At 42.0% G+C, this 12,440-nt stretch overlaps 1 protein-coding gene across 2 annotated transcripts in view; it reads left to right on the top strand.

The window, feature by feature from the left end:
• The first annotated feature begins 916 nt into the window (after positions 1-916).
• ANKRD28 (ankyrin repeat domain 28) overlaps positions 917-12,440 on the top strand; it is a 222,888-nt gene continuing 211,364 nt past the window's right edge. The window contains exon 1 of one of the 2 annotated variants that reach the window (XM_047768705.1): positions 917-1,087. In XM_047768705.1, the coding sequence (XP_047624661.1) occupies positions 1,061-1,087 (27 nt within the window). In that variant the 5' untranslated portion in view covers positions 917-1,060. Of the gene's footprint in view, positions 1,088-1,258; positions 1,659-12,440 lie in introns of those variants that run through there. The other variant, XM_047768713.1, reaches the window with a different exon arrangement.

Here is a 12,440-nt window from a genome sequence, read left to right as displayed (position 1 = left end):
AGTTGCTGCCCCGGGGAGGGCAGCCACCCCCAGGCAGCCCCTCTAGCCCTGCGGCGCCTCCTTTAACCTCCCCAAGTCCGGAGGGACGCGTGCCAGAAAGGAAGAGGGGAACTCTTTCCTTCGAGGAGCAAGACCGGGCCAGCTCATGTTCCACCTCCCACCTTCCTCCAGCCCTGCTTCCCCCAACCCCCCGGGCAGGGCTGCAGCCTCCCGGTGACCACCTCTCACCCCACTCCCTTGGCTCCAGCATCCTGCTGAAGACCAGGGGCGCATCCCCACTCTCCCTCCACGTGCGAGTCGGGTTTGCCCCCCTCCCCTCACTGGTCCTAAGGAGGCAGCAGCCGCCAGGTGCCCACCTCTCTTGCCCTTTCCGGCCCCTCACCCAGTGCCTTGCAGCTTTCTTCGGCTTTGGGGAGCGTCCGCACGCTCCCTCCACATGCGAGCCCGGGGCCGCTACCCCACTTTCCTGGATCCCCACTTGCAGCCTGGGCTCCGCCCACCGGGTCTCGGGCGCGCGCCCGGAGCACCTGGCTGCCCCTCCCCCGGCTCCGCTCCCCGCTCGCCCCCGCCCCGCGAGCCCGGCTCCGCGCCCACCCTCGCCGCTTCCTCCCCCGCCCACCCCTCCGGGGGGGCGGGGCGAGTGAGCGCAGCGGCGTGACCAATGGGCGCTCGGCTTACTCTGGCCTCTCCCCCGCGCGGCCGCCAATCGCGGCGAGCGGTGGTGGTAATATTGTGGAGTGGAGTTTGGATGCCGCGGCTGCCGCGGGCTGGAACGGCGCGCCGGCGGGGGCTGCCTGGTTGTCTCGGGAAGGGGGCGTGAGGCGGCGGTGGCGGCAGCTGGGGAGGCGGCGGAGAAAGAGAGGAAGAAAGGAGGAGGAGGGCGAGGAGTCTTTGAGGAGGAGGCGGGACCCGCCGGCTCCTCACCTCTTGGCGGCGGGGAGGCGGGGAGGCGGCGCCGCCCCCTGCCCGCGGACTCCTCGGCGCACAGCCGCCGACCGCCGGCCCCGGGCGCGGGCGAGGCTCCTGGGGCGGGAGCGGTGGTCGGGCGGCGGCGACCGCCATGGCGTTTCTCAAACTCCGTGACCAGGTAGGCGAGAGGCGGCGGGCGGAACGCGCCGGCCCGGGGGTAGGAGACGGGGAGGGAGGGCGAGCGGTGTGGGCCGAGGGCGTCCTCTCAGCAGGGCGGTGCGGGGAAGGTGGGGGCGCCCCGAGGGTCGTGGCGGCCGGCCTGTCAGCATAGCCCGGCCGGGGAGCCCACGTGCCGCCTCCGGCAGCCGCCGCCAGAGGGGCGGGTCCGCGCCCGCGCCGGGCGTCCTCGTCCGGGTCCGCGCCTCCCCTCCTCCAGGTGAGGCTCGGGCCTAACAGGTGGCTCCCCGCGGCCGGGCGGGGCGCTCCCGCGGCAGTGACCGAGGGTCACGACCTTGCTAGCTTCTTGGCGTCGCCAGGTGGTTCGAGGCCCTCTCTCCAGGCAGTTGATTTTGCTCAGGAACTAGTTATTCTTTGTGCAAGTTCCCAGACTTGTTTTCTTTTGACATCTTGTGCACCATCTTGGCTACTTTTCTAGACTTAGGAAGAGCTGAATACCGGAATACCTGAAGGGCCGGAAAGAGTCATGATTCTCTTGGATTGAGGAAAGAAATCGCAGCTATATCAAAATGGTTTGTACACTGTACATATGGAAGGCTAGGTAACAAGGCCTTTCAGGCGATGCAGAGGTTTCAGACATTTTTATTTCTCCTTGAGAAAAAGGGAAATTAACGTGTGAAATAGTCCAAGTCGCAGTAGACTTCTTAGTGCCGAAAATTTATTTTTGCCATTTGTTTTTCTGAACAGAATGTATTCAACAGATTTGAAGGGACGGTAATTCATATGCATTGGGAAATTATCCCAAAAGTGAACTCTCCTTTTGAAAAACACTGGGGGAAAACGTGAGATGTATTTTTCAATATTGCCTCTTAGTGAATATTGTACCTTAAATTCTTTTTTTTTTTTTTTGGTCTTTTTGCCATTTCTTGGGCCGCTCCCACGGCATATGGAGGTTCCCAGGCTAGGGGTCAAATCCGAGCTGTAGCCGCTGGCCTACGCCAGAGCCACAGCAATGCTGCATCCGCGCCGCGTTTGCAGCCTACTCCAGAGCTCACTGCAATGCCGGATCCGTAACCCACTGAGCAAGGCCAGGGATCCAACCCGCAACCTCATGGTTCCTAGTCGGATTCATTAACCATGAGCCACGACGGGAACTCCTGTACCTTAAATTCTGTATTTCGCAATGTCATTTCATAAGACGACTTTTCTGTTGAGGCTGATGGATGAGTTTGTATATCATTTGGTATCAGGAAGATTTTAGCTGGTGTTAACATGGTCAGGACGTGATACTTTGCAAAACTCTATTTAGTCACGTTTAAACATTGTATTTCAAATTATAGAATTGCATTGTCTAATGTGATAGCCACTAGCGGCATGTGGCAACTTAGATCTAACCTTCATTTAAAATAAAATAAATTTAATTCTTCATTTCTGCCAGCCACATCTCAAGTGCTCTGTAACCCTGTGTGGCTCTTAACCATAGTATTGGACAGCATAGATATGGAACATCTTATCACCATAAACTTCTGTGGGGCAGCACTGTTAAAGAGTAACAGATAAAACGTAAACCAATTCCTGCTAATTCCTTTACAGTTTACTCACATTATACTCAATGGTTTGAAACTCAAGATCTGGGTTCTTCATTAGCTTTTACCAATCTAAGGGCACTTTGTGCTTCTATAGCTTATAGTTGAGGTGAGGATTTTTGTTTTGTCTTGTACTTTTTTTTTTGGTCTTTTTGCCTTTTCCAGGGCCGCTTCCCGCAGCGTATGGAGGTTCCCAGGCTAGGGGTCCAATCAGAGCTGTAGCCGCCGGCCTACATCAGAGCTACAGCAGTGCAGGATCCGAGCCGCGTCTGCAGCCTACACCACAGCTCATGGCAATGCCGGATCCTTAACACATTGAGCTTCCCGGGGTCAAATCCACAACCTCATGGTTAGTCAGATTCGTTAACCACTGCGCCACGACGGGAACTCCTGTCCTGTGCTTTTAAGAAAGTTATTTGGATCATTGTGTGCATTAGAAAGTTGGTGAACTTTTAGGAGAGCATCCTATTTTATTCACTATCAGGTTTTTTGTTTGTTTTTGGCTTTTTAGGGCTGCACCTGCAGCACAAAGAGGTTCCCAGGCTAGGGGTCAAATCAGAGCTAGAGCTGCCGGCCTATACCACAGTCACAGCAATGCTGGATGCGAGCAGTGTCTGGGACCTACCACCACAGCTTATGGCAACGCTGGATCCTTAATGCACTGAGCGAGACCAGGGGTCAAACCTGGATACTAGTCAGATTTGTTTCCTCTGAGCCAGGAGGGGAACTCCCACTGTCAGGTTTAAACAAAAACAAGATTGTATTTTCAGTTGGACATAAAATCCAATTGCACTTTTGCATTTGTGTATTTAGGAATTGCTGTTTTGAAGCATTTGGGATGCTGCTTCATTTGTATAGTATCTCTTAATGCTCAGCAATAGTAATAACATGTAAAATGTCACATATAAACTTGAAGGTGTTTGGGCATGTTAATGAAGTGGCATGGCTGGGGGGGAGTGCTGCCTATGTTGGTGTTTAACCTCTTAGCTGCTTAGTAATTGGCTCATTTGGGCTCTCTTGGAAGACTTCTAGGAGTGAGTTTTGTTTTCACCTGGTTTAAAGGGAATAGCTCCTTTTAGAAGTTGTCTTATATGTTGATATTTTATTAGCTATTAAAAGTGATGGTAAGTATGAAATGGAATGCAAATAATATTTTAACCTTTCCCATCTAGAGGACAGTCAGTTCAACTAGATGAATTACTTTATTTGGAGGAAAGGAGGATAAGCACACAATTTTAAAGCTGGCAGGTATGTGACATAGCATTAAAGTCTTCATTTACACCTGAGATAGGAGGTAGTAGAATCTACTTTTCTATGTTATTTCTATATTCACCCCCTATTTTTCGTCCATCTTTGTAAATACGATGTACTATGTAGAAGCTGAGCATGGTAGGGGTTGTTTTTCTTTTTGCACATAAATATTAAGGAGGTTCTGTATGACTTATTCATGAAATCAGTAAGTAAATGAAGCAGTTTGTTTTTATATCCAGTCAATGATCTGAATAAGACAACTTTCCCTCATTTTATGCCAATACCAATATGGGAGTAAGAAGTTACTACTGTACTACTTCTATCAGTAGGTAAAAGTAACTTCTAGGTGTAAGTGAAATGAAAATAACTTGTTTCCTGTTTGTAGGAGTAGAAACATGATGAACTTTTTCCTTGATTTCTCCCCCTCCCCCATTAAAGTGTTTATATAGCACAGATCTGTAACAGTTGCAGGGTTTTATTCAACAGGTGTCACTGTCAGGTTTTTTCCATTCCAGTTAGTAAAAATGTAATCATACGTTGTTACATTTAAATTTTTTTATTTTCCAGTATTATTGAGATATTACTGATCTATAACATGTGTTTGAAGTGTAACATTATGGTTTAATAATGTGTATATTGTGAAATGCTTACCACAGTAAGGTTAGTTTACATCTCCATCCCCTTATGTGATTACCACTTGTGTGTGTGTAGATAATGTTTAAGATCTACTTTTCTATTATATGTATATAATAGAGCATTGTTAATTATAGTCACCAGGCTGTACATTAGATCTCCAGAGCTTACTCATTTTATAGCTGGAAAGGTGTACCCTTTGACGGATTGTAGGATTACATTTTAACTCATCAGCTGTGATTCATGGTATACTGTAATAAGAAAGGTAGATGGTCTTTTTTTTGAATTCGGGATAACAAACTCACAGCTGGGAAATTAAATGGCAGCTGACACTTTGCTTCAGTATCTCAGCGACAGTGGCAAATAGCAGGTATGTATGCTGTTCACCTCCCAGCTATTGTTGCTGTGCAGGTGTGCCTAGTATTTTTAGAACTCCAGTTTTTGTAGGAAGCCAGAAATCCAGATTTTTATGAGAATTTTCTGTTTGTAAATGTTGGCAAGTTGGTAGTTACCCTTGAGAAAAATTCAAAGGGAGAGCTATGGTGTAGGTCGCAGATATGGCTTGGATCTTGAGTTGCTGTGGCATAGGCTAGTAACTGCAGCTTGGATTTGGCATAGGCTAGTAGCTGTAGCTTGGATTCGACACCTAGCCTGGGAACTTTTCATAAGTTGCAGGTGGGGCCCTAAAAAGAAAAAAAAAAGTTTTTTTGAGATTAAAATAGCCAAAATGGTCAAAAACTTAAAAAAATTTGAGGTATAATTTACATACTATAAAATTCACTCTTTGAAAGTGTACAGTAGTTTTTAATATGTTCACAAAATTGTACAACCATTACCACTATCTAATTCTAGAACGTTTTCATCACTCTGAAAAGCCATTAGCCACTCTGTTTTCCTCTCCTCCTATCTCTGGCAGTCACTAAACCAACTTTCTGTCTCTGGATTTGCCTATTTTGGATATTTCGTATAAATGGAATCATACAATATGTGGCCTCTTACATCTGACTTCTTTCACTTAGCATAAGATTTTCAAGGTTCATCCATGTAGCAGCATGAATCAGTTGTTGATCATAAACTTTTATATCATGTTTAAGAGTTTCTTTTTAAAATGTTCCTGTTTTTTTTTTGTGTTGTTTTACTGCCTCCGGTAGTGTGCATATATATAATCTGGATGTGGTTTGTTTCCATTTTCTGTGCTTGTCTTATAACTAGAGTTAAAACTTTGTCTGCAGTAGTACTAAAGGATAATAGCTTTCACATTTGGATTATTTTTGTGTAGGAGCCATCTTTGTGTTCTCTCCTGGATTAGTGGTCATTAGATAAGAAATCTTGATATATTAAGGTTTTGTTTTTTTTTTGAACACAAGTTGGCATATATCAACAAGCAGATATTGTATGGATGAGGGAAAAAAATCACTGTTTTGGATAGTAAGTTCTTACTTGTCAAGTGTCCATTATTTGACTTCTCAGTAGGGAGATAAAAATAAAGGTGATCCTTGGAGTTCCCATTGTGGCTTAGCAGTAACGAACCCAACTAGTATCCATGAGGAGTTGGGTTCAATCCTTGGCCTTGCTCAGTGGGCTAAGGGTCTGTGAGCTGCGGTACAGATTGCAGACACAACTCGGATCTGGAGCTGGCTGTGGCTGTGGTGTAGGCCGGCAGCTACACCTCTGATCCGATGCCTAGGTTGGGAACTTCCATATGCCGCAGGTGTGGTCCTAGAAAGACAAGGAAAAAAAAAAAAGATCCTTGAAAAAGCTTATTTAAAAAAGGTGATCCTTGAAAAATCTTATACAGAATGTATGAAATACCTGAAAAACACTAATGCCCAGATATTGAAGTATTCTATATTGACTCTTTGCTTTGTGTTGGAGGTCATGGGGGACACAAAGGTGCAGTGGCCACCGTGTCTGCCCCTAAGAATCTTATTGGCTAGAAAACAAGTGAAGACACAGATGCACAGTGTCTGAGATAAGGTCACATGAAAAGATTTATAGAAGTTGAAGAAAAGCACATGTAGCATATTATTTGGAAACATAATTAACATGTAGTTCAAAAGTAAATGTGTCCTGCGTTTGTCTTTTTTTTTTTTTTTTCAATTTGGAGACCTTGTATACAGTGTAGAACATAGAGAACTCCATAAGAGGTGTAGATAACATGACTGAATTCAGAAAGGACCAGATGATCTGATTGTAGGCAAGGGAAGCCCTTATGGCCAGGGAGGTACTTTAGGTTCACAGAAAGGATTTGTTGAAAGCAGACATTTGTGTAGGAAAGCAGCAAGAGAGAACTTTGAAGGCAAGCCAGAAAAAGGATGGTGTATATCTATTGGGGTAGTGAGATAGACCGGATTGGTGTGTGTAGGTGGAAAGGGTGGAAAATAGATTAGTTGAATTAACTATATTATAAAGTACTAGTGACTACATTTTGAAGTACTTGGAATACAAGGTTAAGAAGTTTGGACTTGATTGGTAGGTGGTGGGAAGTCCAAGCGAGGCTTTCTTAACCTAGGGTCTGTGAAGGGCTTTAGGAGGAATGTGCTTTTATGTACTTACCTCAACAGGGTTCATAACTTTCACTAAATCCTTTGAGGGGCCCATGGCACAGAGATTAAAGTTAAGTAATCTCTATATTATAGGTTTTAGAAGAGTAGATTATAAAAGACAAATGGGGATATCCAAGACTGGTTAGGTGGTTACTGCTGTAACTCAGTATACATAAGCCATTTTAATTTAGTACAAACTGAGTATATTAATTACTAACCAAAAGTTTCAGTGGGAATGATGGCATCTTTAAAGGCTCCTCATAGCTATGATAATGACTCAGTTATGTGTACAATTGTCTTACATTCATTTAACAATTGACAGTTTTTGTTGCATAGTCCCGCTAGGGTCAAACATGAAAATGCAATTGAACATTGATTATAGTAGTGAGAAAAGCAGATAATCCAAGTAGTTAGGTTTGGGTTGTATTAGGTTTCTCAGCATTTTATGTTATTTCCTTTTTATTTTTCTGGTCCACTGTAAAATTCATATTCAGTGAATGTACTCTACTTGGACTAGAGTAGGATGCCTCTGGAAAATACTCTGTGCCTGGAGAAAATAATTTAGGATTAAGACTTTTTGTTGTAGATAATATTTCCTGTGGACAGTTCACATCAAACCAATCACACAATAATACTTCCAGTTTAAAGTAAAAACTAATGAAATGTCCAGTTACTTAAACCAATAATGTTTTATTAAAGTCTTATAGTACGTTGTACACAATGATTAACATTCTTAAGTACTTTAGGTTTGATTTCCATTCCTATCCTCAACCCTAGTTCTTGATTATACTTTTAGTGATTCATCCACCTTCCTTATGTGGTACTGATCTTAAGAAAAGTTGCCAGGATTCTTTGTGTATACTGATTGGCATACAAAGGAAAGTCTTGATAGAATTACTGCTTCCTCAACTAAAGTTCACTTTTACCCAGTAAATTTTGGTTTAAGTTTTTAATTTGTGATGGTTTCATTGTTTATTATAAACTTAAAGATACATCTTTTATACTCTTAAGGATTTAAGGCCACAGGTAATATTAAAACATGCAGCACAGGACAATTAAAATGTTTTAAAAGGGCAATCAGGTAGCAGTTGCTTTTGAAACAAATGCTTGTCTAGAAGGAAGGTTATTAAAGTTCAATACTACATTTTTTCAAATTTTGTTTTACCTAAAGTATCAAAAAAGCCCCACAAACTTTGTATTGTTATAGGAAATATAAATTAGTCTAGAGAGGCAGCCTTTTTTCTTGCATCAATTTCTGAATTAAAAAGTTTGATAGCTTTTTCTTTTTTTAATATATTTTTGTTATAACATTGGTTTATAACATTGTGTAAGTTTCATGTGTACAACATATATTTCTACTTCTGTATACACTACAGCATGCTTACCCCTTTTTCACCTGCCCCCACCCCTTCCCCTCTGGTAACCACTACTCTGTTCTCTGTGTGTCTGTTTTGTTTTTTATGTTCCACATATGGGTGAAATCATACAGTATTAGTCTTTCTCTTTCTGACTTATTTCACTTTGCACAATACCTTCATGTCCATCCATGTTGTCCCACATGGCAGAATTCATCTTTTTATGGCTGAGTTGTATTCCATTATATACCAAATCTTTATCCTTTTATCTATTGGTGGACACTCAAGTTGTTTCTGTATTTTACGTGTCAATAATGCTGTGATGAACATAGAGTGCGTATATCTTTTGTAATTAGTATTTTGTATTCTTTGGGTAAATACTTATAAGTGGGATAGCTGGATTATATGGTAGTTCTATTTTAGTATTTTGAGGAATCTTTATACTGTTTCTCCATACTGGCCGCACCAATTTACATTCCCACCAGCAGAGTAGGAGGGTTCCCTTTTCTCCACATCCTTGCTAACACTTGTTTCTTTCTTGCTTTCTTTCTATTTATTTATTATTTTGTGTTTTTTTAGGGCCTCACCTGTGACATATAGAAATTCCTAGGCTGGGAGGTTGAATCAGAGTTGTAGCTGCCGGCTTATGCCACAGATCACACACCAGATCCCAGCCGTGTCTGCGACCTAACCATAGCTCATGGCAATGCCGGATTCTTAACCCACCGAGTGAGGCTAGGGATCCAGCCCACGTCCTCATGGACACTAGTCGGATTTGTTACAATGGGAACTCTGTCTTTCTTGCTTTCTTGATAATAGCCATTCTACTAGGCGTGATCTCTCTCTTTCTTTTTTCTTTTTGTTTTGTGATTTGCATTTCCCTAGTGATATTGAACATCTTTTCATCTGCTTGTTTGGCCATCTGTATGTATGTCGTCTTCGGAAAAATGTTTATTCAGTTTCTCTGCCCATTTCTTAATCAGGTTGTTTTTGTTATTGAGTTACAGCTTTTTCTTTTTATATGGGCTTTTTGGGGGGGGAGGTCACTGAGTGCAGCAGCTTGATGTGGAATCTCAGTTTCCAGACCACGGATTGAACCTGGGGTGCAGCTCTGAAAGCACCGAGTCGTAACCACTAGACAACCAGGGAGCTCCCTTAAATGGCTTTATTGATAGAATTCACACACCAATTTAAATTGTACAGTTTAATAATTTTAATATATTCACAGAGCTATGTAAGTATCACCTCAATTATATCATTCCCAAAAGAAACTTCTTACCCTAAACCTGTTACTTCCCCAAACTCCTTATCATCCCCAGAGGTAAACAACAACCAATATACTTTCTATCTCTAAAATTTGCCTATTTCACTTAGCATGTTTTCAAGGTTCATCCATGTCGTAGCATGTATCAGTATTTTTATTGCTGAATGATATCTTTTGTATCATATGCCACATTGTATTTATCCACTTAACAGTTGGTGGACATTTGGATTATTTCCAGTTTTTGGCTAGTATAAATAATACTGCTATGAACATTTGTGTATATAAGTTTTTTGTCAACATAAGTTTTTATTTTTCAAGTTTTTATTTTTCCTGAATATATACTTAGGGGTGGACTAACTGGGTCATATTGTTACTCTGTACTTAGCCTTTGAGGAAACTCCAAGTCCATTTTTCCAGAGTGGCTCTGTCATTTTGGATTCCCGCCAGCAGTGTATGAGGAATCCAATTTCTCCACATCCTCAGTAATACTTATTACTGTCTGCCATCCTGTTTTGTGAGGTGGTATCATTTTTGTAGTTTTGATTTGTATTTCCCTGGTTATTAATGATGTTGAACATCTTTTTTATCAGATCCTTGCCCATTTATTAATTTGGCTATTTTTCTTTTTATTACGGAGTTGTAGGAGTTCTTTATGTATCAGATACATGATTTGCAATTTTTTTCTCCCATTCTGTAGGTTGTCTTTCTACTTTCTTCTTTTTTTTTTTTTAGGGCCTCAGGTGTGCCATATGGAAGTTACGAGGCTAGGGGTCAAATCAAGCTAAAGCTTCGGGCCACAGCCACGCAGGATCCGAGCAGTGTCTGAGACCTACACCACAACTCACAGCAATGCTAGATCCTTAATCCACTGAATGAGGCCAGGAATTGAACCCGAGTCCTCATAGATACTATGCTAGTTGATTCATTTCCACTGTGCCACAATTGGAACTCCTGTCTTTCTACTTTCTTTGTCATATACTTTGAAGCACAAAAGCTTTTTAATTATGAAGTCCTATTTATTGTTGACTTCTGTGGTTTTGACTAGGGGGCCTAGGTGGATAGGGCACAAAGAATAGGAGCTAGTTTGAGGGAGCCACTAGAGTTGGGAAGAGTGCCATGAGAGATGGTCACAGGCCAAGGAGGGGAGAATTTCCCAGGTTATTCCTTAGGCACAAAGATTTCATTTTTTCCATCCACCTTTTAATTTTCTTTTTATCCACATATTGTTTAAAACTTTTCCATGGAAATACTTTTCCTATTTGCCCTGTGTTTCTAAACCAGTTATTCCTAATTTGGGCATATACTAGAATCACTTGGCCATCTGAACTTCAGATTTTGGGGGGGTCCTGGTATAACTGAATGGGAATCACCTGGGGCAGTGCTCCAGCATGTATAATTTAAAACCTTTGTGAAGACTGGCTTGCTCTTTACCAAGATTGTTTCTTTTCCTCTTGGATCCCAGTTAACTTTTGCATACTAGGCCCTCTTGCACTTGGGGGTAGCTGTATGATTAAAAACTTGCTGTAGAAAATTAAGCAGATGTGTTGAGTGTTTCTTCACTCCTGGCAAACATACACTTCCCTTGAACAACTCTGTTTTCTCTGCCTGCTGGCTGGGTGTTGTCTGCCAGAGCAACTTTGGAAGGAGGGGTCCAAGAGAGCTGAATTTCTGTCAGCCTGTGTCATCTCCAGCCTCCTCACACCCCCAGCTGATCATTAACAGGACTTTTTGAATTTCATCAAGACATGAAATAAAAGTAAACATATTATGCCACATTTGGGAATTATCTATTATAACATCCACTGTTACTTTAATTGCTGTAACTCCTTAGATTATTATCCAAATTCTGATTAGTAACCATTGCCCTTGGTTTACTATTTTGTATTTTTAAATTCGTTTATTTAGTAGGTTAGTCTTCAGCTGTTGACTTTCAGACCTTATGTATAAATACTGTTTTTTCTTTGCAATTATTTTCATGGAAATGGTTATAATTAATGTCCTGATTATGTTATTAGTTAACAAACATTTGTATGCCTACTACCTGCTCTTTGAAAATGGGGATAGATCTATGTATAAAACAGCTCTGATTTCTAGTATGGGATAAGATGGAATTAGATAAAGGTAGTTTTCTTACCTGTACTTTGAAAATATCAAGGGAGAAATGACTAACTGTACCAAACATTGGAGTTGAGGGTCCTTCTTAAAATTTATTTTAATGGGATTTTATTTACTTACATTCCTCCTGTAATAATTGTTCTCTGTCATTATTGGTAGACAGGAGCCATACATAACGTGAGTAAAATACCCTTTTAAAGGAGCAAAATCTGCAAGTGCATTTTTGGCAGATGAGTTACATGGGGGTATTTCATTTGATGATATGCTTTTCCTTAATCTTTACTACCAAGAAAGAACCAAATGCTTTATTTAGGGGAATTGTAAATCTTTGTCTCGATGCATATTAAATTGTTAAACTTTTCCTGCAGCTAACTAAAGTTTTTTTGTTTTAAAGAAATAGCTTGTTGATTGCATTTCCTCTTCCCCTTTTCCTTTTGAGGGAACTCTTGGATTAGAAATGATGAAAGTCAGGAGTTCCCATTGTGGTGCAGTGGAAACAAATCCGACTAGTACCCATGAGGATGCAGGTTTGATCCCTGGCCTCACTCAGTGGGTTAAGGATCTGGTGTTGCTTTGGTTGTGGTGTAGGCCAGCAGCTGTAGCT

This window comes from Phacochoerus africanus, chromosome 1 (genome assembly GCF_016906955.1).
Source record: "Phacochoerus africanus isolate WHEZ1 chromosome 1, ROS_Pafr_v1, whole genome shotgun sequence".
In the NCBI taxonomy this organism is placed as follows: domain Eukaryota; kingdom Metazoa; phylum Chordata; class Mammalia; order Artiodactyla; family Suidae; genus Phacochoerus; species Phacochoerus africanus.
Note: the sequence above shows the minus strand (reverse complement) of the source record. Positions and strands in the feature narration are given on the sequence as shown.